Source organism: Oncorhynchus masou, unplaced genomic scaffold (genome assembly GCF_036934945.1).
Source record: "Oncorhynchus masou masou isolate Uvic2021 unplaced genomic scaffold, UVic_Omas_1.1 unplaced_scaffold_2685, whole genome shotgun sequence".
Lineage (NCBI taxonomy): Eukaryota > Metazoa > Chordata > Actinopteri > Salmoniformes > Salmonidae > Oncorhynchus > Oncorhynchus masou.
The window spans coordinates 1-26,035 of NW_027009119.1; the positions used below are offsets into that span (position 1 = coordinate 1).

The 26,035-nt window shown below is 39.4% G+C and overlaps 1 protein-coding gene across 1 annotated transcript; it reads left to right on the forward strand.

Annotated features, from left to right (window-relative positions):
- The first annotated feature begins 248 nt into the window (after positions 1–248).
- LOC135533818 (uncharacterized) lies at positions 249–24,730 on the forward strand. The gene is made up of 7 exons (XM_064961043.1): positions 249–265; positions 4,154–4,276; positions 7,560–7,598; positions 8,073–8,105; positions 16,998–17,282; positions 17,551–17,592; positions 23,738–24,730. The coding sequence occupies exons 2-7, from the start codon at positions 4,159–4,161 to the stop codon at positions 24,097–24,099; spliced, it is 879 nt and encodes a 292-aa protein (XP_064817115.1). The 5' UTR covers positions 249–265; positions 4,154–4,158; the 3' UTR covers positions 24,100–24,730.
- The last annotated feature ends 1,305 nt before the right edge of the window (positions 24,731–26,035 follow it).

Here is a 26,035-nt window from a genome sequence, read left to right on the forward strand (position 1 = left end):
CCAAAGACTGGGGGTGGTCCTGAAGTGTGACTCCGGAGGCTGGTACCCACAGCCTGAGCTTGAGTGGTTGGACAGTCATGGAAACGTCCTCTCTGCTACTGAACCCACTGAGACAAGCAACTCAACAGAGACCGAGATGAACCCTGAGGGTCGCTACACCGTGAGACGATATGTCACCGTCCGGAACACTGACAACAACAGGTTCACCTGTAGAGTTGTACAGCCACAGATCAACCAGACAAGGAGACACAGATTCATGTCCCAGGTGAGGTTTTCATTGGTTAACCCACGTACCTGAGACCTTTTCTTTAGATACACTAGTGGAAAAGATCGGGGTTTCCAATAGGATGACCTTGATGGTCTAAGCTGTTTTTAGTTGTATTATGTTATACATTATAATTTACTCCCTGTCATACAGTAGATATATAGGTGTTATAATGTGTTATAATGGTTCTACCTGTCATACAGTAGATATACATTTACATTTACATTTAAGTCATTTGGCAGACGCTCTTATCCAGAGCGACTTACAAATTGGTGAATTCACCTTATGACATCCAGTGGAACAGCCACTTTACAATAGTGCATATATAGGTGTTATAACGGTTCTACCTGTCATACAGTAGATATATAGGTGTTACAATGTGTTATAATGGTTCTACCTGTCAAACAGTAGATATATTGGTGTTATAATGTGTTATAATGGTTCTACCTGTCATACAGGAGATATATAGGTGTTGTAATGGTTCTACCTGTCATACAGTAGATATATAGGTGCTATAATGGTTCTACCTGCCATACAGTAGATATAGGCAGTTAACCCACTGTTCCCAGGCCGTCATTGAAAATAAGAATTTGTTCTTAACTGACTTGCCTGGTTAAATAAAGGTAAAATAAAATTAAAATAAATACATGTGTTATAATGGTTATACCTGTCATACACTAGCTATATAGGTGTTATAATGTTTTATAATGGTTCTACCTGTCATACAGTAGATAAATAGGTGTTATAACGGTTCTACCTGTCATACAGTAGATATATAGGTGTTATAATATGTTATAATGGTTCTACCTCTCATACAGGAGATATATAGGTGCTATAATGGTTCTACCTGTCATACAGTAGATAAATAGGTGTTATAACGGTTCTACCTGTCATACAGTAGATATATAGGTGTTATAATATGTTATAATGGTTCTACCTCTCATACAGGAGATATATAGGTGCTATAATGGTTCTACCTGTCATACAGTAGATATATAGGTGCTATAATGGTTCTACCTGTCATACAGTAGATATATAGGTGTTATAATGTGTTATAATGGTTATAACTGTCATACAGTAGGTATATAGGTGTTATAATGTGTTATAATGGTTCTACCTGTCATACAGTAGATATATAGGGGTTATAATGTGTTATAATGGTTCTACCTGTCATACAGTAGATATATAGGTGTTATAATGGTTCTACCTGTCATACAGTAGATATATAGGTGTTATAATGGTTCTACCTGTCATACAGCAGATATATAGGTGTTGTAATGGTTCTACCTGTCATACAGTAGATATATAGGTGCTATAATGGTTCTACCTGTCATACAGTAGATATATATGTGTTATAATGGTTCTACCAGTCATACAGTAGATATATAGGTGTTATAATGGTTCTACCTGTCATACAGGAGATATATAGGTGTTATAATGGTTCTACCTGTCATACAGTAGATATATAGGTGTTGTAATGGTTCTACCTTTTATACAGTAGATATATAGGTGTTATAATGTGTTATAATGGTTCTACCTGTCATACAGTAGATATATAGGTGTTATAATGGTTCTACCTGTCATACAGTAGATATATAGGTGTTGTAATGGTTCTACCTTTCATACAGTAGATATATAGGTGTTATAATGTGTTATAATGGTTCTACCTGTCATACAGTAGATATATAGGTGTTATAATGGTTCTACCTGTCATACAGTAGATATATAGGTGTTATAATGGTTCTACCTGTCATACAGTAGATATATAGGTGTTATAATATGTTATAATGGTTCTACCTGTCATACAGTATATATATTTGTGTTATAATGGTTCTACCTGTCATACAGTAGATATATAGGTATTATAACGTGTTATAATGGTTCTACCTGTCATACAGTAGATATATAGGTATTATAACGTGTTATAATGGTTCTACCTGTCATACAGTAGATATATAGGTGTTATAATGGTTCTACCTGTCATACAGTAGATATATAGGTGTTATAATGTGTTATAATGGTTCTACCTGTCATACAGTAGATATATAGGTATTATAACGTGTTATAATGGTTCTACCTGTCATACAGTAGATATATAGGTTTTATAATGGTTCTACCTGTCATACAGTACATATATAGGTATTATAACGTGTTATAATGGTTCTAGCTGTCATACAGTAGATATAGGTGTTATAATGGTTCTACCTGTCATACAGTAGATATATAGGTGTTATAATGTGTTATAATGGTTCTACCTGTCATACAGTAGATATATAGGTATTATAACGTGTTATAATGGTTCTAGCTGTCATACAGTACATATATAGGTGTTATAATGGTTCTACCTGTCATACAGTAGATATATAGGTGTTATAATGTGTTATAATGGTTCTACCTGTCATACAGTAGATATATAGGTATTATAACATGTTATAATGGTTCTACCTGTCATACAGTAGATATATAGGTTTTATAATGTGTTATAATGGTTCTACCTGTCATACAGGAGATATATAGGTGTTGTAATGGTTCTACCTGTCATACAGTAGATATATAGGTGCTATAATGGTTCTACCTGTCATACAGTAGATATATATGTGTTATAATGTGTTATAATGGTTCTACCAGTCATACAGTAGATATATAGGTGTTATAATGGTTCTACCTGTCATACAGTAGATATATAGGTGTTATAATGTTTCTACCTGTCATACAGTAGATATATAGGTTTTGTAATGGTTATACCTTTCATACAGTAGATATATAGGTGTTATAATGTGTTATAATGGTTCTACCTGTCATACAGTAGATATATAGGTGTTATAATATGTTATAATGGTTCTACCTGTCATACAGTATATATATTTGTGTTATAATGGTTCTACCTGTCATACAGTAGATATATAGGTGTTTTAATGTGTTATAATGGTTCTACCTGTCATACAGTAGATATATAGGTATTATAACGTGTTATAATGGTTTTAGCTGTCATACAGTAGATATATAGGTGTTATAATGGTTCTACCTGTCATACAGAAGATATATAGGTGTTATAATGTGTTATAATGGTTCTACCTGTCATACAGTAGATATATAGGTATTATAACGTGTTATAATGGTTCTACCTGTCATACAGTAGATATATAGGTTTTATAATGGTTCTACCTGTCATACAGTACATATATAGGTATTATAACGTGTTATAATGGTTCTAGCTGTCATACAGTAGATATATAGGTGTTATAATGGTTCTACCTGTCATACAGTAGATATATAGGTGTTATAATGTGTTATAATGGTTCTACCTGTCATACAGTAGATATATAGGTATTATAACGTGTTATAATGGTTCTACCTGTCATACAGTAGATATATAGGTTTTATAATGGTTCTACCTGTCATACAGTACATATATAGGTATTATAATATGTTATAATGGTTCTACCTGTCATACAGTAGATATATAGGTGTTATAATGTGTTATCATGGTTCTACCTGTCATACAGTAGATATATAGGTGTTATAATGTCTCATAGTGGTTCTACCTGTCATACATAGGTGCTATAATGGTTCTACCTGTCAGGTGTTTATTGTGTCATAGTGGTTCTACCAGTCATACAGAAGATATATAGGTGTTATAATGGTTCTACCTGTCATACAGGAGATATATAGGTGTTATAATGGTTCTACCTGTCATACAGTAGATATATAGGTGTTATAATGGTTCTACCTGTCATACAGTAGATATATAGGTGTTATAATGTGTTATAATGGTTCTACCTGTCATACAGTAGATATATAGGTGTTATAATGGTTCTACCTGTCATACAGGAGATATGTATGTGTTTTTACGTGGTGTAATGTCATAATGGTTCTTCTCTGTTTCAGACGATATGTTTCCTAGCGTGTGGAGGATTGTTGGTATAATAATACCAACTGTAGCAGCCATTGTAGCTGTTGTTGTGCTGTTCTACTTTTGCAGAAAACATCGTCATAAAGTCAAGAAAGAAGGTAGTTTTTTGTCTTGAATTCTGCGATTGTTACGATCAACTTCTTGGTTTTGTACCATTTTACTTGCTTGTTTCCTTTGTCCTGCCATTTTAATGATTGATTTGTAACTGTCATTTTAAGTGTTAAGGTACTGGCCTACTGTTTCAAATAACTGTCACGTTCTGACCATCGTTCATTATGTGTTTTCCTTTTTTTAGTGTTGGTCAGGACGTGAGCTGGGTGGGCATTCTATGTTGTGTGTCTGGTTTGTCTATTTCTATGTTTGGCCTGATATTGTTCTCAATCAGAGGCAGGTGTTAGTCATCGTCTCTGATTGGGAACCATATTTAGGTAGCCTGTTTTGTGTTGGGTTTGGTGGGTGATTGTTTCTGTCTCTGTGCACCAGATAGGACTGTTTTAGGTTTTCGCACGTTTGTTGTTTTATTCGTTTATTCGTGTACAGTTTCTTTATTAAAGTACAACGAATAACAACCACGCTGCATTTTGGTCCGCCTCTACTTCACCTAAAGAAAACCGTTACAATAACATTTTATTTATTGATTTGTAACTATTTATCTGTCATTTTAAGTGTTAAGGTACTGGTCTACTGTTTCAAATCACATTTTATTTGTCACATGCTTCGTAAATAACAGGTGTAGACTAAAACTGAAATGGTCCTATTCCAACAATGCAGAGTTAAAGATAACATTTATTTGTGGCTTTGTTCTAGGAATATGATGCATTAAAACTAAAAGCAGATTTGCTCGTGGAGAACCTAGGAACCTCAAGAATTAATAGGTGACCCAACTCAGGTGTCTATACTTCAACTGCAAAGTTATATAAGACAGAAGTTTATGAACTAGGACCTTGTAAACAAAAAGGGAGGAATGCAGAGATCTATGGGTCCATGATGAAGTCCAGCCAACCTATTGATACAGAATGCAGTGATGAGTATCATAACAGTAGGGCATTATGGGAGATGGCATCCAAAAGTTTAAGAGCAGTTGCAGCTGCCCTTTAATAAATAATAACATCACCATAATCAACAACAGATCAAAAGGTTGACTGAATAACATCACCATAATCAACAACAGATCAAAAGGTTGACTGAATAACATCACCATAATCAACAACAGATCAAAAGGTTGACTGAATAACCACCATAATCAACAACAGATCAAAAGGTTGACTGAATAACCACCATAATCAACAACAGATCAAAAGGTTGACTGAATAACCACCATAATCAACAACAGATCAAAAGGTTGACTGAATAACATCACCATAATCAACAACAGATCAAAAGGTTGACTGAATAACATCACCATAATCAACAACAGATCAAAAGGTTGACTGAATAACCTGCTTCCGACTGCTTAGAGAAAGGCACACTCTGTTTCTATAGAAAAAGGTTGACTGAATATGCAGGAACACATTCAATTGGAGATCACATCTAATGGGTGAACATGTAGTTCATCTGAAACATTCTTACAAGAGTTTAAAAACAACATGTATTTAGTTTTGTCCGTATTCAGCACAAGTTTTAAATCAGCAAGGGATTCCTGCATAGCTATAAAATCTGACTTTACTTTTCACAGATCAACAGTTGAAGTCGGAAGTGTTTACATACACTTAGGTTGGAGTCATTAAAACTCTTTTTTCAACCACTCCACAAAATTCTTGTTCACAAACTATAGTTTTGGTAAGTCGGTTAGGACATCTACTTTGTGCATGACACAAGTCATTTTCTCCAACAATTGTTTACAGACAGATTATTTCACTGCATCATAATTCCAGTGGGTCAGAAGTTTACATACACTAAGTTGACTGTGCCTCTAAACAGCTTTGAATATTCCCAAAAATGATGTCATGGCTTTGGAAGCTTCTGATAGGCTAATTGACATAATTTGAGTCAATTGGAGGTGTACCTGTGGATGTATTTCAAGGCCTACTGTAACGGTTTTCTGTAGGCGAAGGAGAGTCGGACCAAAATGCAGCGTGTAGATTGCGATCCATGTTTAATCAAAAAAACGTAAAACACAAATCAATACAAATACTACAAAACAAAAAGAACGTAACGAAAACCGAAACAGCCTATACTAGTGTAAACTAACATAGAGACAGGAACAAGGACACTAAGGACAATCACCCACGAAACACACAAAGAATATGGCTGCCTAAATATGGTTCCCAATCAGATACAACGATAATCACCTGACTCTGATTAAGAACCGCCTCAGGCAGCCATAGACTAACGCTAGACATCCCACAAAACCCCAAGACAAAAACACACCACAATAACCCATGTCACACCCTGGCCTGACCGAATAAATGAAGAATTAACATAATATATTTTGACCAGGGCGTGACACCTACCTTGTGCCTCTTTGCTTGACATTGTGGGAAAATCAAAAGAAATCAGCCAAGACCTCAGAAAAAAAATTGTAGACCTTCACAAATCTGGTTCATCCTTGGGAGCAATTTCCAAATGCCTGAAGGTACCACGTTCATCTGTACAAACAATAGTACACAAGTATACACACCATGTGACCATGCAGCCGTCATACCGCTCAGGAAGGAGACGCGTTTTGTCTCCTAGTGACGAACGTACTTTGGTGTGAAAAGTGAAAATCAATCCCAGAACAACAGCAAAGAACCTTGTGAAGATTCTGGAGGAAACAAGTACAAAAGTATCTATATACCCAGTAAAACAAGTTCTATATCGGCATAACCTGAAAGGCCGCTCAGCAAGGATGAAGCCATTGCTCCAAAACTGCCATAAAAAAAGCCAGACTACGGTTTGCAACTGCACATGGGGACAAAGATCGTACTTTTTGGAGAAATGTCCTCTGGTCTGATGTTGTGGGGGTCATGTTGTGGGGGTGCTTAGCTGCAGGAGGGGCTGGTGCACTTCACATAATTGATGGCATCATGAGGTTGGAAAATTATGTGGATACATTGGAGCAACATCTCAAGACATCAGTCAGGAAGTTAAAGCTTGGTCGCAAATGGGTCTTCCAAATGGACAATGACCCCAAGCATACTTCCAAAGTTGTGGCAAAATTGCTTAAGGACAACAAAGTCCAGGTATTGGAGTGGCCATCACAAAGCCTTGACGTCTGGCCCCATGACTTTGCGATTGTTTACCTGTTTAAAGGTCTTACCCACATCAGTTACAGAGAGCGTGATCGCACAGTCATCCGGAACAGCTGGTGCTCTCATGCTTGGTTCAGTGTTTTTATGAGTGTCGATACAGCATCTTATTTATTTGGTTTATTCATTTCTGTTTTCTTTGTATTTACAGTGAAAAAAAATCTAGATCTTCAGACTAAGCTGGATACAGGTAGGTGGGCAATGTGTGTGTCAGACTTGGGTTTAAATACTATTTGAAATGTAGTCTACGTCATACTACACACTATTGAGGACATACTGTGTACTCATCATACTACATACTATTGAGGACATACTGTGCACTAATTATACTACATACTATTCAGGGCAGGGATGGGCAATTTTAATTAAGGTGGGGGGCCCCAAAAAAGGAACTCAACATGATGGGCAGCAGTGGCTCAAGGGTCTGTGTATCCAAATCCCTGGTTTATAACAAACTGTTTCGTTAAAATGTAAGTTAGCAATAAATCATCTACTAGGCTCATCCACACTGAGACTGCGTCAAGTCATCTAATGCACACCATTCGTTCATTTTGGACATCTGTGTGTGTGTGTGTGTGTGTGTGTGTGTGTGTGTGTGTGTGTGTGTGTGTATAGAGTACATGATGCTAACTCTTATATTAATTTGTTGTCTCTCAATCTACAGAGGAGCGCATTAGACAGCATGTAGAGGAGAAGGGTAAGTGTCTGGGGGGTTTTAAAGGGATATCTGGGGAGTCTTAAAGGGATATCTAGGGGGGTCTTAAAGGGATATCTGGGGAGTTTAAAGGGATATCTGGGGGAGTCTTAAAGGGATATCTGGGGGAGTCTTAAAGGGATATCTGGGGAGTCTTAAAGGGATATCTGGGGGAGTCTTAAAGGGATATCTGGGGGAGTCTTAAAGGGATATCTGGGGAGTCTTAAAGGGATATCTGGGGGTATAATAATACATTGAAGGGATACTTTGGGTTAAATAAATAAAGAGAAACAATACCTTAAAGGGATACTTTGGGTTAAATAAAGACAAAAAATACCTTAAAGGGATACTTTGGGTTAAATAAATAAAGAGAAACAACACCTTAAAGGAATACTTGGTGTTACATAAAGAGAAACAACACCTGAAAGGGATACTTGGTGTTAAATAAAGAGAAACAACACCTTAAAGGGATACTTGGTGTTAAATAAATAAAGAGAAACAACACCTTAAAGGGATACTTTGGGTTTAGGTAATGAGACCCTTTCTTTTACTTACCCAGAGTCAGATGAACTTGTTGGTATGGTGTGGGTCCTAACCCACAGTCCACTTGGTTCAGATCCGTGCGACGGAGATGGGTTCAGGGCAGGTGGGTGGCGGGTGGCGGGTTGAATAAAGAGAAACAACACCTTAAAGGAATACTTTGGGTTTAGGGCCATTAAAGGGGCAGGTGGGTGGCGGGGTGAATAAAGAGAAACAAGACCTTAAAGGGATACTTTGGTTTTCGGGGCATTAAAGGGGCAGGTGGGTGGCGGGTTGAATAAAGAGAAACAACACCTTAAATGGATACTTTGGGTTTAGGGCCATTAAAGGGGCAGGTGGGTGGCGGGTTGAATAGAAGAGAGGACCAGAAGACCAGTCTGTTATAGAAGAGAGGACCAGAACAGTAGTCTAATGTTATAGAAGAGAGGACCAGAACAGTAGTCTAATGTTATAGAAGAGAGGACTAGGACAGTAGTCTGTTATAGAAGAGAGGACCAGAACAGTAGTCTAATGTTATAGAAGAGAGGACCAGAACAGTAGTCTAATGTTATAGAAGGACCAGAACAGTAGTCTAATGTTATAGAAGGACCAGAACAGTAGTCTAATGTTATAGAAGGACCAGAACAGTAGTCTAATGTTATAGAAGGACCAGAACAGTAGTCTAATGTTATAGAAGGACCAGAACAGTAGTCTGTTATAGAAGAGAGGACCAGAACAGTAGTCTGGTATAGAAGAGAGGACCAGAACAGTAGTCTGGTATAGAAGAGAGGACCAGAACAGTAGTCTGTTATAGAAGAGAGGACCAGAACAGTAGTCTAATGTTATAGAAGGACCAGAACAGTAGTCTGTTATAGAAGAGAGGACCAGAACAGTAGTCTAATGTTATAGAAGGACCAGAACAGTAGTCTAATGTTATAGAAGGACCAGAACAGTAGTCTGTTATAGAAGGACCAGAACAGTAGTCTAATGTTATAGAAGGACCAGAACAGTAGTATAATGTTATAGAAGAGAGGACCAGAACAGTAGTCTAATGTTATAGAAGAGAGGACCAGAGCAGTAGTCTAATGTTATAGAAGAGAGGACCAGAACAGTAGTCTAATGTTATAGAAGAGAGGACCAGAACAGTAGTCTAATGTTATAGAAGAGAGGACCAGAACAGTAGTCTAATGTTATAGAAGAGAGGACCAGAACAGTAGTCTAATGTTATAGAAGAGAGGACCAGAACAGTAGTCTAATGTTATAGAAGGACCAGAACAGTAGTCTAATGTTATAGAAGGACCAGAACAGTAGTCTAATGTTATAGAAGAGAGGACCAGAACAGTAGTCTAATGTTATAGAAGAGAGGACCATAACAGTAGTCTAATGTTATAGAAGAGAGGACCAGAACAGTAGTCTAATGTTATAGAAGAGAGGACCAGAACAGTAGTCTAATGTTATAGAAGAGAGGACCAGAACAGTAGTCTAATGTTATAGAAGAGAGGACCAGAACAGTAGTCTAATGTTATAGAAGAGAGGACCAGAACAGTAGTCTAATGTTATAGAAGGACCAGAACAGTAGTCTGTTATAGAAGAGAGGACCAAAACAGTAGTCTAATGTTATAGAAGAGAGGACCAGAACAGTAGTCTAATGGTATAGAAGGACCAGAACAGTAGTCTAATGTTATAGAAGGGCCAGAACAGTAGTCTAATGTTATAGAAGAGAGGACCAGAACAGTAGTCTAATGTTATAGAAGAGAGGACCAGAACAGTAGTCTGGTATAGAAGAGAGGACCAGAACAGTAGTCTGATGTTATAGAAGAGAGGACCAGAACAGTAGTTTAATGTTATAGAAGAGAGGACCAGAACAGAACAGTAGTCTGTTATAGAAGAGAGGACCAGAACAGTAGTCTAATGTTATAGAAGAGAGGACCAGAACAGTAGTCTGTTATAGAAGAGAGGACCAGAACAGTAGTCTAATGTTATAGAAGAGAGGACCAGAACAGTAGTCTGTTATAGAAGAGAGGACCAGAACAGTAGTCTAATGTTATAGAAGAGAGGACCAGAACAGTAGTCTAATGTTATAGAAGGACCAGAACAGTAGTCTGTTATAGAAGAGAGGACCAGAACAGTAGTCTAATGTTATAGAAGAGAGGACCAGAACAGTAGTCTGTTATAGAAGAGAGGACCAGAACAGTAGTCTAATGGTATAGAAGAGAGGACCAGAACAGTAGTCTAATGTTATAGAAGAGAGGACCAGAACAGTAGTCTAATGTTATAGAAGAGAGGACCAGAACAGTAGTCTAATGTTATAGAAGAGAGGACCAGAACAGTAGTCTAATGTTATAGAAGAGAGGACCAGAACAGTAGTCTAATGTTATAGAAGAGAGGACCAGAACAGTAGTCTAATGTTATAGAAGGACCAGAACAGTAGTCTGTTATAGAAGAGAGGACCAAAACAGTAGTCTGATGTTATAGAAGAGAGGACTAGGACAGTAGTCGAATGTTATAGAAGGACCAGAACAGTAGTCTAATGTTATAGAAGGGCCAGAACAGTAGTCTAATGTTATAGGAGGACCAGAACAGTAGTCTAATGTTATAGAAGGGCCAGAACAGTAGTCTAATGGTATAGAAGAGAGGACCAGAACAGTAGTCTAATGGTATAGAAGAGAGGACCAGAACAGTAATCTAATGTTATAGAAGAGAGGACTAGGACAGTAGTCTAATGGTATAGAAGAGAGGACCAGAACAGTAGTCTAATGTTATAGAAGAGAGGACTAGGACAGTAGTCTAATGTTATAGAAGAGAGGACCAGAACAGTAGTCTAATGTTATAGAAGAGAGGACCAGAACAGTAGTCTAATGTTATAGAAGAGAGGACCAGAACAGTAGTCTAATGTTATAGAAGGGCCAGAACAGTAGTCTAATGTTATAGAAGAGAGGACCAGAACAGTAGTCTAATGTTATAGAAGAGAGGACCATAACAGTAGTCTAATGTTATAGAAGAGAGGACCAGAACAGTAGTCTAATGTTATAGAAGAGAGGACCAGAACAGTAGTCTAATGTTATAGAAGAGAGGACCAGAACAGTAGTCTAATGTTATAGAAGAGAGGACCAGAACAGTAGTCTGTTATAGAATAGAGGACCAGAACAGTAGTCTAATGTTATAGAAGAGAGGACCAGAACAGTAGTCTAATATAGAAGGACCAGAACAGTAGTCTAATGTTATAGAAGAGAGGACCAGAACAGTAGTCTGTTATAGAAGAGAGGACCAAAACAGTAGTCTGATGTTATAGAAGAGAGGACTAGGACAGTAGTCGAATGTTATAGAAGGACCAGAACAGTAGTCTAATGTTATAGAAGGGCCAGAACAGTAGTCTAATGTTATAGGAGGACCAGAACAGTAGTCTAATGTTATAGAAGGGCCAGAACAGTAGTCTAATGGTATAGAAGAGAGGACCAGAACAGTAGTCTAATGGTATAGAAGAGAGGACCAGAACAGTAGTCTAATGTTATAGAAGAGAGGACCAGAACAGTAGTCTAATGTTATAGAAGAGAGGACCAGAACAGTAGTCTAATGTTATAGAAGAGAGGACTAGGACAGTAGTCTAATGTTATAGAAGGGCCAGAAAAGTAGTCTAATGTTATAGAAGAGAGGACCAGAACAGTAGTCTAATGTTATAGAAGAGAGGACCAGAACAGTAGTCTAATGGTATAGAAGGACCAGAACAGTAGTCTAATGTTATAGAAGGGCCAGAACAGTAGTCTAATGTTATAGAAGGGCCAGAACAGTAGTCTAATGTTATAGAAGAGAGGACCAGAACAGTAGTCTGGTATAGAAGAGAGGACCAGAACAGTAGTCTGATGTTATAGAAGAGAGGACCAGAACAGTAGTTTAATGTTATAGAAGAGAGGACCAGAACAGTAGTCTGTTATAGAAGGACCAGAACAGTAGTCTAATGTTATAGAAGAGAGGACCAGAACAGTAGTCTAATGGTATAGAAGAGAGGACCAGAACAGTAGTCTAATGTTATAGAAGAGAGGACCAGAACAGTAGTCTAATGTTATAGAAGAGAGGACCAGAACAGTAGTCTAATGTTATAGAAGAGAGGACCAGAACAGTAGTCTAATGTTATAGAAGAGAGGACCAGAACAGTAGTCTAATGTTATAGAAGAGAGGACCAGAACAGTAGTCTAATGTTATAGAAGAGAGGACCAGAACAGTAGTCTAATGTTATAGAAGAGAGGACCAGAACAGTAGTCTAATGTTATAGAAGAGAGGACCAGAAGACCAGTCTGTTATAGAAGAGAGGACCAGAACAGTAGTCTAATGTTATAGAAGAGAGGACCAGAACAGTAGTCTAATGTTATAGAAGAGAGGGCCAGAACAGTAGTCTGTTATAGAAGGACCAGAACAGTAGTCTAATGTCACAAGACGACTAGACTTCAAATAGACATTTGGCATGTCAAGGGAACTGTAGCCTGCTATTAAGATGGTTAAATATAATATGAACTGTAGGTCTATAACCTCTCATATAATATGAACTGTAGTTCTATAACCTCTCATATAATATGAACTGTAGGTCTATAACCTCTCATATAATATGATCTGTAGGTCTTTAACCTCTCATATAGTATGAACTGTAGCTCTATAACCTCTCATATAGTATGAACTGTAGCTCTATAACCTCTCATATAATATGAACTGTAGGTCTATAACCTCTCATATAGTATGAACTGTAGCTCTATAACCTCTCATATAGTATGAACTGTAGGTCTATAACCTCTCATATAATATGAACTGTAGCTCTATAACCTCTCATATAATATGAACTGTAGCTCTATAACCTCTCATATAGTATGAACTGTAGCTCTATAACCTCTCATATAATATGATCTGTAGGTCTATAACCTCTCATATAGTATGAACTGTAGGTCTATAACCTCTCATATAATATGAACTGTAGCTCTATAACCTCTCATATAGTATGAACTGTAGCTCTATAACCTCTCATATAATATGAACTGTAGGTCTATAACCTCTCATATAGTATGAACTGTAGCTCTATAACCTCTCATATAATATGAACTGTAGGTCTATAACCTCTCATATATTATGAACTGTAGGTCTATAACCTCTCATATATTATGAACTGTAGGTCTATAACCTCTCATATAGTATGAACTGTAGTTCTATAACCTCTCATATAATATGAACTGTAGGTCTATAACCTCTCATATAATATGAACTGTAGGTCTATAACCTCTCATATAGTATGAACTGTAGCTCTATAACCTCTCATATAGTATGAACTGTGGCTCTATAACCTCTCATATAATATGAACTGTAGGTCTATAACCTCTCATATAGTATGAACTGTGGCTCTATAACCTCTCATATAGTATGAACTGTAGGTCTATAACCTCTCATATAGTATGAACTGTAGGTCTATAACCTCTCATATAATATGAACTGTAGGTCTATAACCTCTCATATAGTATGAACTGTAGCTCTATAACCTCTCATATAATATGAACTGTAGGTTTATAACCTCTCATATAGTATGAACTGTAGCTCTATAACCTCTCATATAATATGAACTGTAGCTCTATAACCTCTCATATAGTATGAACTGTAGCTCTATAACCTCTCATATAATATGAACTGTAGGTCTATAACCTCTCATATAATATCATCTGTAGGTCTATAACCTCTCATATAGTATGAACTGTAGCTCTATAACCTCTCATATAATATGAACTGTAGCTCTATAACCTCTCATATAGTATGAACTGTAGCTCCATAACCTCTCATATAATATGAACTGTAGGTCTATAACCTCTCATATAGTATGAACTGTAGCTCTATAACCTCTCATATAATATGAACTGTAGCTCTATAACCTCTCATATAGTATGAACTGTAGCTCTATAACCTCTCATATAATATGAACTGTAGCTCTATAACCTCTCATATAATATGATCTGTAGCTCTATAACCTCTCATATAGTATGAACTGTAGCTCTATAACCTCTCATATAATATGAACTGTAGCTCTATAACCTCTCATATAACATGATCTGTAGCTCTATAACCTCTCATATAGTATGAACTGTAGGTCTATAACCTCTCATATAGTATGAACTGTAGCTCTATAACCTCTCATATAATATGAACTGTGGCTCTATAATCTCTCATATAATATGATCTGTAGCTCTATAACCTCTCATATAATATGAACTGTGGCTCTATAACCTCTCATATAATATGAACTGTAGTTCTATAACCTCTCATATAATATGAACTGTGGCTCTATAACCTCTCATATAATATGAACTGTAGCTCTATAACCTCTCATATAATATGATCTGTAGCTCTATAACCTCTCATATAATATGAACTGTGGCTCTATAACCTCTCATATAGTATGAACTGTAGCTCTATAACCTCTCATATAATATGAACTGTAGCTCTATAACCTCTCATATAGTATGAACTGTAGCTCTATAACCTCTCATATAATATGAACTGTAGGTCTATAACCTCTCATATAATATGATCTGTAGGTCTATAACCTCTCATATAGTATGAACTGTAGCTCTATAACCTCTCATATAATATGAACTGTAGCTCTATAACCTCTCATATAGTATGAACTGTAGCTCTATAACCTCTCATATAATATGAACTGTAGGTCTATAACCTCTCATATAGTATGAACTGTAGCTCTATAACCTCTCATATAATATGAACTGTGGCTCTATAATCTCTCATATAATATGATCTGTAGCTCTATAACCTCTCATATAATATGAACTGTAGCTCTATAACCTCTCATATAATATGAACTGTGGCTCTATAATCTCTCATATAGTATGAACTGTAGCTCTATAACCTCTCACAGAGTATGAACTGTAGCTCTATAACCTCTTATATAATATGATCTGTAGCTCTATAACCTCTCATATAGTATGAACTGTAGCTCTATAACCTCTCATATAGTATGAACTGTAGCTCTATAACCTCTCATATAGTATGAACTGTAGGTCTATAACCTCTCATATAGTATGAACTGTAGCTCTATAACCTCTCATATAATATGAACTGTGGCTCTATAATCTCTCATATAATATGATCTGTAGCTCTATAACCTCTCATATAATATGAACTGTAGCTCTATAACCTCTCATATAATATGTTCTGTAGCTCTATAACCTCTCATATAGTATGAACTGTAGCTCTATAACCTCTCATATAATATGAACTGTAGCTCTATAACCTCTCATATAATATGATCTGTAGCTCTATAACCTCTCATATAGTATGAACTGTAGGTCTATAACCTCTCATATAGTATGAACTGTAGCTCTATAACCTCTCATATAATATGAACTGTGGCTCTATAATCTCTCATATAATATGATCTGTAGCTCTATAACCTCTCATATAATATGAACTGTAGCTCTATAACCTCTCATATAATATGAACTGTGGCTCTATAATCTCTCATATAGTATGAACTGTAGCTCTATAACCTCTCACAGAGTATGAACTGTAGCTCTATAACCTCTCATATAATATGATCTGTAGCTCTATAACCTCTCATATAGTATGAACTGTAGCTCTATAACCTCTCATATAGTATGAACTGTAGCTCTATAACCTCTCATATAATATGAACTGTAGGTCTATAACCTCTCATATAGTATGAACTGTAGTTCTATAACCTCTCATATAATATGAACTGTAAGTCTATAACCTCTCATATAGTATGAACTGTAGCTCTATAACCTCTCATATAATATGAACTGTAGGTCTATAACCTCTCATATAGTTTGAACTGTAGTTCTATAACCTCTCATATAATATGAACTGTAAGTCTATAACCTCTCATATAGTATGAACTGTAGGTCTATAACCTCTCATATAGTATGAACTGTAGGTCTATAACCTCTCATATAGTATGAACTGTAGCTCTATAACCTCTCATATAATATGAACTGTAGGTCTATAACCTCTCATATAGTATGAACTGTAGTTCTATAACCTCTCATATAATATGAACTGTAAGTCTATAACCTCTCATATAGTATGAACTGTAGGTCTATAACCTCTCATATAATATGAACTGTGGCTCTATAACCTCTCATATAATATGATCTGTAGCTCTATAACCTCTCATATAATATGACCTGTGGTTGTATAACCTTAATATTAATTACTGCAGAGTTAGTCATTTATTCTACATTAAAACGATACACCGTATGTAGCAACATTTGGACTTGGGGAAAAAGAGTGGAGAATTTTTTTCTGAAAATACAGAGACGTAATCTCCTTGTTTCGGTCGAAATGTAATATATTCTTCTCTTTTCTAACCAGTTGTCGGGTTTTTGGATGCGCGCAGGCCGAAGCTCGTTGACAATGTTACCAAGGTGATGGACATTGCAGACACCCTGACGATCCAACAACAGGATTACTCTGATATCTGTGCTGCTGGGACCAACGTGGAGAAGATGAGGGTTCTGTTCACGGCTGTAGATTCAGGCGGGGAAAAGGTGAAATCGGCTTTTTACAGAAGTCTGATGAGAGAAGAACCTGATTTAGTCCTAGACATACTGAAAGAAGACCCTGATCGAGTCATAAACCTACTGGGTGAAGAACTGGGTAAGCACCTGTCTACCTACGTTGGATACAGTATCACTGGAGAAAAAAAATATTGTTTTATGTTGTCATAGTTTTCAAATTCAGTTCAACATTTCTACAACTACTGTCTTTACTGGTTGAGCAGCTAAAACCAAGTTTGAGCCGATGTGAGATAAATCCATTCATTATTATCATTATTCACTGTGTCAATCCAAGGTGTTATTAATTTAGAGAGGAAACAGATTTAGTTGGAGATCTTGGTATTTTCTAACTTACTCTGGTCTTTTAGGTATATCTCCAAAAACAGATGTTGTTGATGTTGATCCACCTGGTAAGTATCTGCCTGTCTATCTGTCTCTGTCTGCCTGTCTGTTTGTCTGTCTGTCTGCCTTACTGCCTGTCTGCCTGTCTATCTGTCTCTGTCTGCCTGTCTGTTTGTCTGTCTGTCTGCCTTACTGCCTGTCTGCCTGTCTGTCTGTCTGCCTGTCTGTCTGTTTGTCTGTCTGTCTGCCTTACTGCCTGTCTACCTGTCTGTCTGTCTGTCTGTCTGTCTGTCTGTCTGTCTGTCTGTCTGTCTGTCTGCCTGCCTGCCTGTCTGCCTGTCTCTCTGCCTTACTGCCTGTCTACCTGTCTCTCTGCCTGTCTGCCTGTCTGCCTTACTTCCTGTCTCTCTACCTTACTGCCTGTCTATCTGTCTCTGTGCCTGTCTGCCTTACTGCCTGTATATCTGCCTGCCTGGCTGCCTGCCTGTCTGTCTCTGCCTGTCTGCCTGTCTACCTGTCTCTCTACCTTACTGCCTGTCTACCTGTCTCTCTGCCTGTCTACCTTTCTCTCTGCCTTACTTCTGCCTGTCTGTCTGTCTGCCTGTCTGTGCCTGTCTGTGCCTGTCTGTCTGTCTGCCTGTCTGTCTGTCTGTCCGTCCCACATTCCTGTAACATACAGTAATGTCACATATCAATGACTCTCCGAGATAAGAAAATATTACCCGTTGATGTCACCCACCTCAAGAAATATGTTGTTTGCCACACAGAATGATTTCAATGATTATATATAAGACCTCAGGCTTTATGAGTCTAGTGCGTAATTACTGGTCAGGTTATTAATGTTGTTGTCCTCAGGGAGAGAAGACCTCAGGCTTTATGAGTCTAGTGCGTAATTACTGGTCAGGTTATTAATGTTGTTGTCCTCAGGGAGAGAAGACCTCAGGCTTTATGAGTCTAGTGTGTAATTACTGGTCAGGTTATTAATGTTGTTGTCCTCAGGGAGAGAAGACCTCAGGCTTTATGAGTCTAGTGCGTAATTACTGGTCAGGTTATTAATGTTGTTGTCCTCAGGGAGAGAAGACCTCAGGCTTTATGAGTCTAGTGCATAATTACTGGTCAGGTTATTAATGTTGTTGTCCTCAGGGAGAGAAGACCTCAGGCTTTATGAGTCTAGTGTGTAATTTACTGGTCAGGTTATTAATGTGGTTGTCCTCAGGGAGAAGACCTCAGGCTTTATGAGTCTAGTGTGTAATTACTGGTCAGGTTATTAATGTTGTTGTCCTCAGGGGAGAAGACCTCAGGCTTTATGAGTCTAGTGTGTAATTACTGGTCAGGTTATTAATGTTGTTGTCCTCAGGGAGAGAAGACCTCAGGCTTTATGAGTCTAGTGTGTAATTACTGGTCAGGTTATTAATGTTGTTGCCCTCAGGGAGAGAAGACCTCAGGCTTTATGAGTCTAGTGTGTAATTACTGGTCAGGTTATTAATGTGGTTGTTCTCAGGGAGAGAAGACCTCAGGCTTTATGAGTCTAGTGTGTAATTACTGGTCAGGTTATTAATGTTGTTGTCCTCAGGGGAGAAGACCTCAGGCTTTATGAGTCTAGTGTGTAATTACTGGTCAGGTTATTAATGTTGTTGTCCTCAGGGAGAGAAGACCTCAGGCTTTATGAGTCTCATGTGTCCTATAATTACTGGTCAGGTTATTAATGTTGTTGCCCTCAGGGAGAGAAGACCTCAGGCTTTATGAGTCTCATGTGTCCTATAATTACTGGTCAGGTTATTAATGTTGTTGTCCTCAGGAGAGAAGACCTCAGGCTTTATGAGTCTCATGTGTCCTATAATTACTGGTCAGGTTATTAATGTTGTTGCCCTCAGGGAGAGAAGACCTCAGGCTTTATGAGTCTCATGTGTCCTATAATTACTGGTCAGGTTATTAATGTTGTTGCCGTCAGGGAGAGAAGACCTCAGGCTTTATGTGTCTAGTGTGTAATTACTGGTCAGGTTATTAATGTTGTTGTCCTCAGGGAGAGAAGACCTCAGGCTTTATGAGTCTCATGTGTCCTATAATTACTGGTCAGGTTATTAATGTTGTTGCCCTCAGGGAGAGAAGACCTCAGGCTTTATGAGTCTCATGTGTCCTATAATTACTGGTCAGGTTATTAATGTTGTTGTCCTCAGGGAGAGAAGACCTCAGGCTTTATGAGTCTCATGTGTCCTATAATTACTGGTCAGGTTATTAATGTTGTTGCCCTCAGGGAGAGAAGACCTCAGGCTTTATGAGTCTCATGTGTCCTATAATTACTGGTCAGGTTATTAATGTTGTTGCCGTCAGGGAGAGAAGACCTCAGGCTTTATGTGTCTAGTGTGTAATTACTGGTCAGGTTATTAATGTTGTTGCCCTCAGGGAGAGAAGACCTCAGGCTTTATGAGTCTAGTGTGTAATTACTGGTCAGGTTATTAATGTTGTTGTTGCCCTCAGGGAGAGAAGACCTCAGGCTTTATGAGTCTAGTGTGTAATTACTGGTCAGGTTATTAATGTTGTTGCCCTCAGGGAGAGAAAACCTCAGGCTTTATGAGTCTAGTGTGTAATTACTGGTCAGGTTATTAATGTTGTTGCCATCAGGGAGAGAAGACCTCAGACTTTATGAGTCTAGTGTGTAATTACTGGTCAGGTTATTAATGTTGTTGCCCTCAGGGGAGAAAACCTCAGGCTTTATGAGTCTAGTGTGTAATTACTGGTCAGGATAGTAATGTTGTTGCCCTCAGGGAGAAGACCTCAGGCTTTATGAGTCTCATGTGTCCTATAATTACTGGTCAGGTTATTAATGTTGTTGTCCTCAGGGAGAGAAGACCTCAGGCTTTATGAGTCTAGTGTGTAATTACTGGTCAGGTTATTAATGTTGTTGTCCTCAGGGAGAGAAGACCTCAGGCTTTATGAGTCTCATGTGTCCTATAATTACTGGTCAGGTTATTAATGTTGTTGCCCTCAGGGAGAGAAGACCTCAGGCTTTATGAGTCTCATGTGTCCTATAATTACTGGTCAGGTTATTAATGTTGTTGTCCTCAGGAGAGAAGACCTCAGGCTTTATGAGTCTCATGTGTCCTATAATTACTGGTCAGGTTATTAATGTTGTTGCCCTCAGGAGAGAAGACCTCAGGCTTTATGAGTCTCATGTGTCCTATAATTACTGGTCAGGTTATTAATGTTGTTGCCCTCAGGGAGAGAAGACCTCAGGCTTTATGAGTCTCATGTGTCCTATAATTACTGGTCAGGTTATTAATGTTGTTGCCGTCAGGGAGAGAAGACCTCAGGCTTTATGTGTCTAGTGTGTAATTACTGGTCAGGTTATTAATGTTGTTGTCCTCAGGGAGAGAAGACCTCAGGCTTTATGAGTCTCATGTGTCCTATAATTACTGGTCAGGTTATTAATGTTGTTGCCCTCAGGAGAGAAGACCTCAGGCTTTATGAGTCTCATGTGTCCTATAATTACTGGTCAGGTTATTAATGTTGTTGTCCTCAGGGAGAGAAGACCTCAGGCTTTATGAGTCTCATGTGTCCTATAATTACTGGTCAGGTTATTAATGTTGTTGCCCTCAGGGGAGAAGACCTCAGGCTTTATGAGTCTCATGTGTCCTATAATTACTGGTCAGGTTATTAATGTTGTTGCCGTCAGGGAGAGAAGACCTCAGGCTTTATGTGTCTAGTGTGTAATTACTGGTCAGGTTATTAATGTTGTTGCCCTCAGGAGAGAAGACCTCAGGCTTTATGAGTCTAGTGTGTAATTACTGGTCAGGTTATTAATGTTGTTGCCCTCAGGGAGAGAAGACCTCAGGCTTTATGAGTCTACTGTGTAATTACTGGTCAGGTTATTAATGTTGTTGCCCTCAGGGAGAGAAAACCTCAGGCTTTATGAGTCTAGTGTGTAATTACTGGTCAGGTTATTAATGTTGTTGCCATCAGGGAGAGAAGACCTCAGACTTTATGAGTCTAGTGTGTAATTACTGGTCAGGTTATTAATGTTGTTGCCCTCAGGGAGAAAACCTCAGGCTTTATGAGTCTAGTGTGTAATTACTGGTCAGGATAGTAATGTTGTTGCCCTCAGGGAGAGAAGACCTCAGGCTTTATGAGTCTCATGTGTCCTATAATTACTGGTCAGTTTATTAATGTTGTTGTCCTCAGGGAGAGAAGACCTCAGGCTTTATGAGTCTAGTGTGTAATTACTGGTCAGGTTATTAATGTTGTTGTCCTCAGGGAGAGAAGACCTCAGGCTTTATGAGTCTCATGTGTCCTATAATTACTGGTCAGGTTATTAATGTTGTTGCCCTCAGGGGAGAAGACCTCAGGCTTTATGAGTCTCATGTGTCCTATAATTACTGGTCAGGTTATTAATGTTGTTGTCCTCAGGGAGAGAAGACCTCAGGCTTTATGAGTCTCATGTGTCCTATAATTACTGGTCAGGTTATTAATGTTGTTGCCCTCAGGGAGAGAAGACCTCAGGCTTTATGAGTCTCATGTGTCCTATAATTACTGGTCAGGTTATTAATGTTGTTGCCGTCAGGGAGAGAAGACCTCAGGCTTTATGTGTCTAGTGTGTAATTACTGGTCAGGTTATTAATGTTGTTGTCCTCAGGAGAGAAGACCTCAGGCTTTATGAGTCTCATGTGTCCTATAATTACTGGTCAGGTTATTAATGTTGTTGCCCTCAGGGAGAGAAGACCTCAGGCTTTATGAGTCTCATGTGTCCTATAATTACTGGTCAGGTTATTAATGTTGTTGTCCTCAGGGAGAGAAGACCTCAGGCTTTATGAGTCTCATGTGTCCTATAATTACTGGTCAGGTTATTAATGTTGTTGCCCTCAGGGGAGAAGACCTCAGGCTTTATGAGTCTCATGTGTCCTATAATTACTGGTCAGGTTATTAATGTTGTTGCCGTCAGGGAGAGAAGACCTCAGGCTTTATGTGTCTAGTGTGTAATTACTGGTCAGGTTATTAATGTTGTTGCCCTCAGGGGAGAAGACCTCAGGCTTTATGAGTCTAGTGTGTAATTACTGGTCAGGTTATTAATGTTGTTGCCCTCAGGAGAGAAGACCTCAGGCTTTATGAGTCTAGTGTGTAATTACTGGTCAGGTTATTAATGTTGTTGCCCTCAGGGAGAGAAAACCTCAGGCTTTATGAGTCTAGTGTGTAATTACTGGTCAGGTTATTAATGTTGTTGCCCTCAGGGGAGAAGACCTCAGGCTTTATGAGTCTAGTGTGTAATTACTGGTCAGGTTATTAATGTTGTTGCCATCAGGGAGAGAAGACCTCAGACTTTATGAGTCTAGTGTGTAATTACTGGTCAGGTTATTAATGTTGTTGCCCTCAGGGGAGAAAACCTCAGGCTTTATGAGTCTAGTGTGTAATTACTGGTCAGGATAGTAATGTTGTTGCCCTCAGGAGAGAAGACCTCAGGCTTTATGAGTCTCATGTGTCCTATAATTACTGGTCAGGTTATTAATGTTGTTGTCCTCAGGGAGAGAAGACCTCAGGCTTTATGAGTCTAGTGTGTAATTACTGGTCAGGTTATTAATGTTGTTGTCCTCAGGAGAGAAGACCTCAGGCTTTATGAGTCTCATGTGTCCTATAATTACTGGTCAGGTTATTAATGTTGTTGCCCTCAGGGAGAGAAGACCTCAGGCTTTATGAGTCTCATGTGTCCTATAATTACTGGTCAGGTTATTAATGTTGTTGCCCTCAGGGGAGAAGACCTCAGGCTTTATGAGTCTAGTGTGTAATTACTGGTCAGGATAGTAATGTTGTTGTCCTCAGGGAGAGAAGACCTCAGGCTTTATGAGTCTAGTGTGTAATTACTGGTCAGGATAGTAATGTTGTTGCCCTCAGGGAGAGAAGACCTCAGGCTTTATGAGTCTCATGTGTCCTATAATTACTGGTCAGGTTATTAATGTTGTTGTCCTCAGGGAGAGAAGACCTCAGGCTTTATGAGTCTAATGTGTAATTTCTGGTCAGGCAATTAATGTGGTTGTCCTCAGGGAGAGAAGACCTCAGGCTTTATGAGTCTAATGTGTAATTACTGGTCAGGTTATTAATGTGGTTGTCCTCAGGGAGAGAAGACCTCTGGCTTTATGAGTCTAATGTGTAATTACTGGTCAGGTTATTCTATGTGAATGTTGTTGTTTCCTTCTGAATCCTCCTTTCTATATTTTATTTCAACAGATGAACCTGGGAGTAACAGAGTTGAAATGATGGAGATGCAACCTTTACTGGGTCCTGGATCAGAGACGGAGAGAGGAGGAAGACAGGCTGTTGATGCTCTAGAAGACCAGGAGAGAGAGGAGGGAAGACAGGCTGTTGATGCTCTAGAAGACCAGGAGAGAGAGGAGGGAAGACAGGCTGTTGATACTCTAGAAGATCAGGAGAGAGAGGAGGGAAGACAGGCTGTTGATGCTCAAGATGACCAGGAGAGAGAGGAGGGAAGACAGGCTGTTGATACTCTAGAAGATCAGTTGGGAGAGGAGGGAAGACAGGCTGTTGATGCTCTAGAAGACCAGGAGAGAGGAGGGAAGACAGGCTGTTGATGCTCTAGAAGACCAGGAGAGAGAGGAGGGAAGACAGGCTGTTGATGCTCTAGAAGACCAGGAGAGAGAGGAGGGAAGACAGGCTGTTGATGCTCTAGAAGACCAGGAGAGAGATGAGGGAAGACAGGCTGTTGATGCTCTAGAAGACCAGGAGAGAGAGGAGGGAAGACAGGCTGTTGATGCTCTAGAAGACCAGGAGAGAGAGGAGGGAAGACAGGCTGTTGATGCTCTAGAAGACCAGGAGAGAGGAGGGAAGACAGGCTGTTGATGCTCTAGAAGATCAGGTGGGAGAGGAGGGAAGACAGGCTCTTGATGCTCTAGAAGATGCCCTAGAAGATCACTAGAGAGAGGAGGGAAGACAGGATGTTGATGCTCTAGATGATGCCCTAGAAGATCACTAGAGAGAGGAGGGAAGACAGGCTCTTGATGCTCTAGAACACCAGGAGAGAGAGGAGGGAAGACAGGCTGTTGATGCACTAGAAGACCAGAGAGAGAGGAGGGAAGACAGGATGTTGATGCTCTAGAAGACCAGGAGAGAGGAGGGAAGACAGGCTGTTGATGCTCTACAAGACCAGGAGAGAGGAGGGAAGACAGGCTGTTGATGCTCTAGAAGACCAGGAGAGAGAGGAGGGAAGACAGGCTGTTGATGCTCTAGAAGACCAGGGAGAGAGGAGGGAAGACAGGCTGTTGATGCTCTAGAAGACCAGGAGAGAGAGGAGGGAAGACAGGCTGTTGATGCTCTAGAAGACCAGGAGAGAGATGAGGGAAGACAGGCTGTTGATGCTCTAGAATATCAGGAGAGAGAGGAAGGAAGACAGGCTGTTGATGCTCTAGAAGATGCTCTAGAATATCAGGAGAGAGAGGAAGGAAGACAGGCTGTTGATGCTCTAGAAGATGCTCTAGAATATCAGGAGAGAGAGGAGGGAAGACAGGCTGTTGATGCTCTAGAAGACCAGGAGAGAGAGGAGGGAAGACAGGCTGTTGATGCTCTAGAAGACCAGGAGAGAGAGGAGGGAAGACAGGCTGTTGATGCTCTAGAAGACCAGGAGAGAGATGAGGGAAGACAGGCTGTTGATGCTCTAGAAGACCAGGAGAGAGGAGGGAAAACAGGCTGTTGATGCTCTAGAAGATGCTCTAGAATATCAGGAGAGAGAGGAGGGAAGACAGGCTGTTGATGCTCTAGAAGATGCTCTAGAATATCAGGAGAGAGAGGAGGGAAGACAGGCTGTTGATGCTCTAGAAGACCAGGAGAGAGGAGGGAAGACAGGCTGTTGATGCTCTAGAAGACCAGGAGAGAGAGGAGGGAAGACCGGCTGTTGATGCTCTAGAAGACCAGGAGAGAGAGGAGGGAAGACAGGCTGTTGATGCTCTAGAAGACCAGGAGAGAGGAGGGAAGACAGGCTGTTGATGCTCTAGAAGATGCTCTAGAATATCAGGAGAGAGGAGGGAAGACAGGCTGTTGATGCTCTAGAAGATGCTCTAGAATATCAGGAGAGAGAGGAGGGAAGACAGGCTGTTGATGCTCTAGAAGACCAGGAGAGAGATGAGGGAAGACAGGCTGTTGATGCTCTAGAAGACCAGGAGAGAGAGGAGGGAAGACCGGCTGTTGATGCTCTAGAAGACCAGGAGAGAGGAGGGAAGACAGGCTGTTGATGCTCTAGAAGACCAGGAGAGAGATGAGGGAAGACAGGCTGTTGATGCTCTAGAAGACCAGGAGAGAGAGGAGGGAAGACAGGCTGTTGATGCTCTAGAAGACCAGGAGAGAGATGAGGGAAGACAGGCTGTTGATGCTCTAGAAGACCAGGAGAGAGAGGAGGGAAGACAGGCTGTTGATGCTCTAGAAGACCAGGAGAGAGAGGAGGGAAGACAGGCTGTTGATGCTCTAGAAGACCAGGAGAGAGGAGGGAAGACAGGCTGTTGATACTCTAGAAGATCA

Excerpts from the sequence above, each read along its gene's own strand:
- LOC135533818 (XM_064961043.1), top strand. The coding sequence starts at position 4,159 with ATGTTTCCTAGCGTGTGGAGGATTGTTGGTATAATAATACCAACTGTA. Across the intron at positions 4,277-7,559 it reads TCATAAAGTCAAGAAAGAAG|TGAAAAAAAATCTAGATCTT; the intron begins GTAGTTTTTTGT and ends TTGTATTTACAG. Across the intron at positions 8,106-16,997 it reads ACAGCATGTAGAGGAGAAGG|TTGTCGGGTTTTTGGATGCG; the intron begins GTAAGTGTCTGG and ends TTTTCTAACCAG.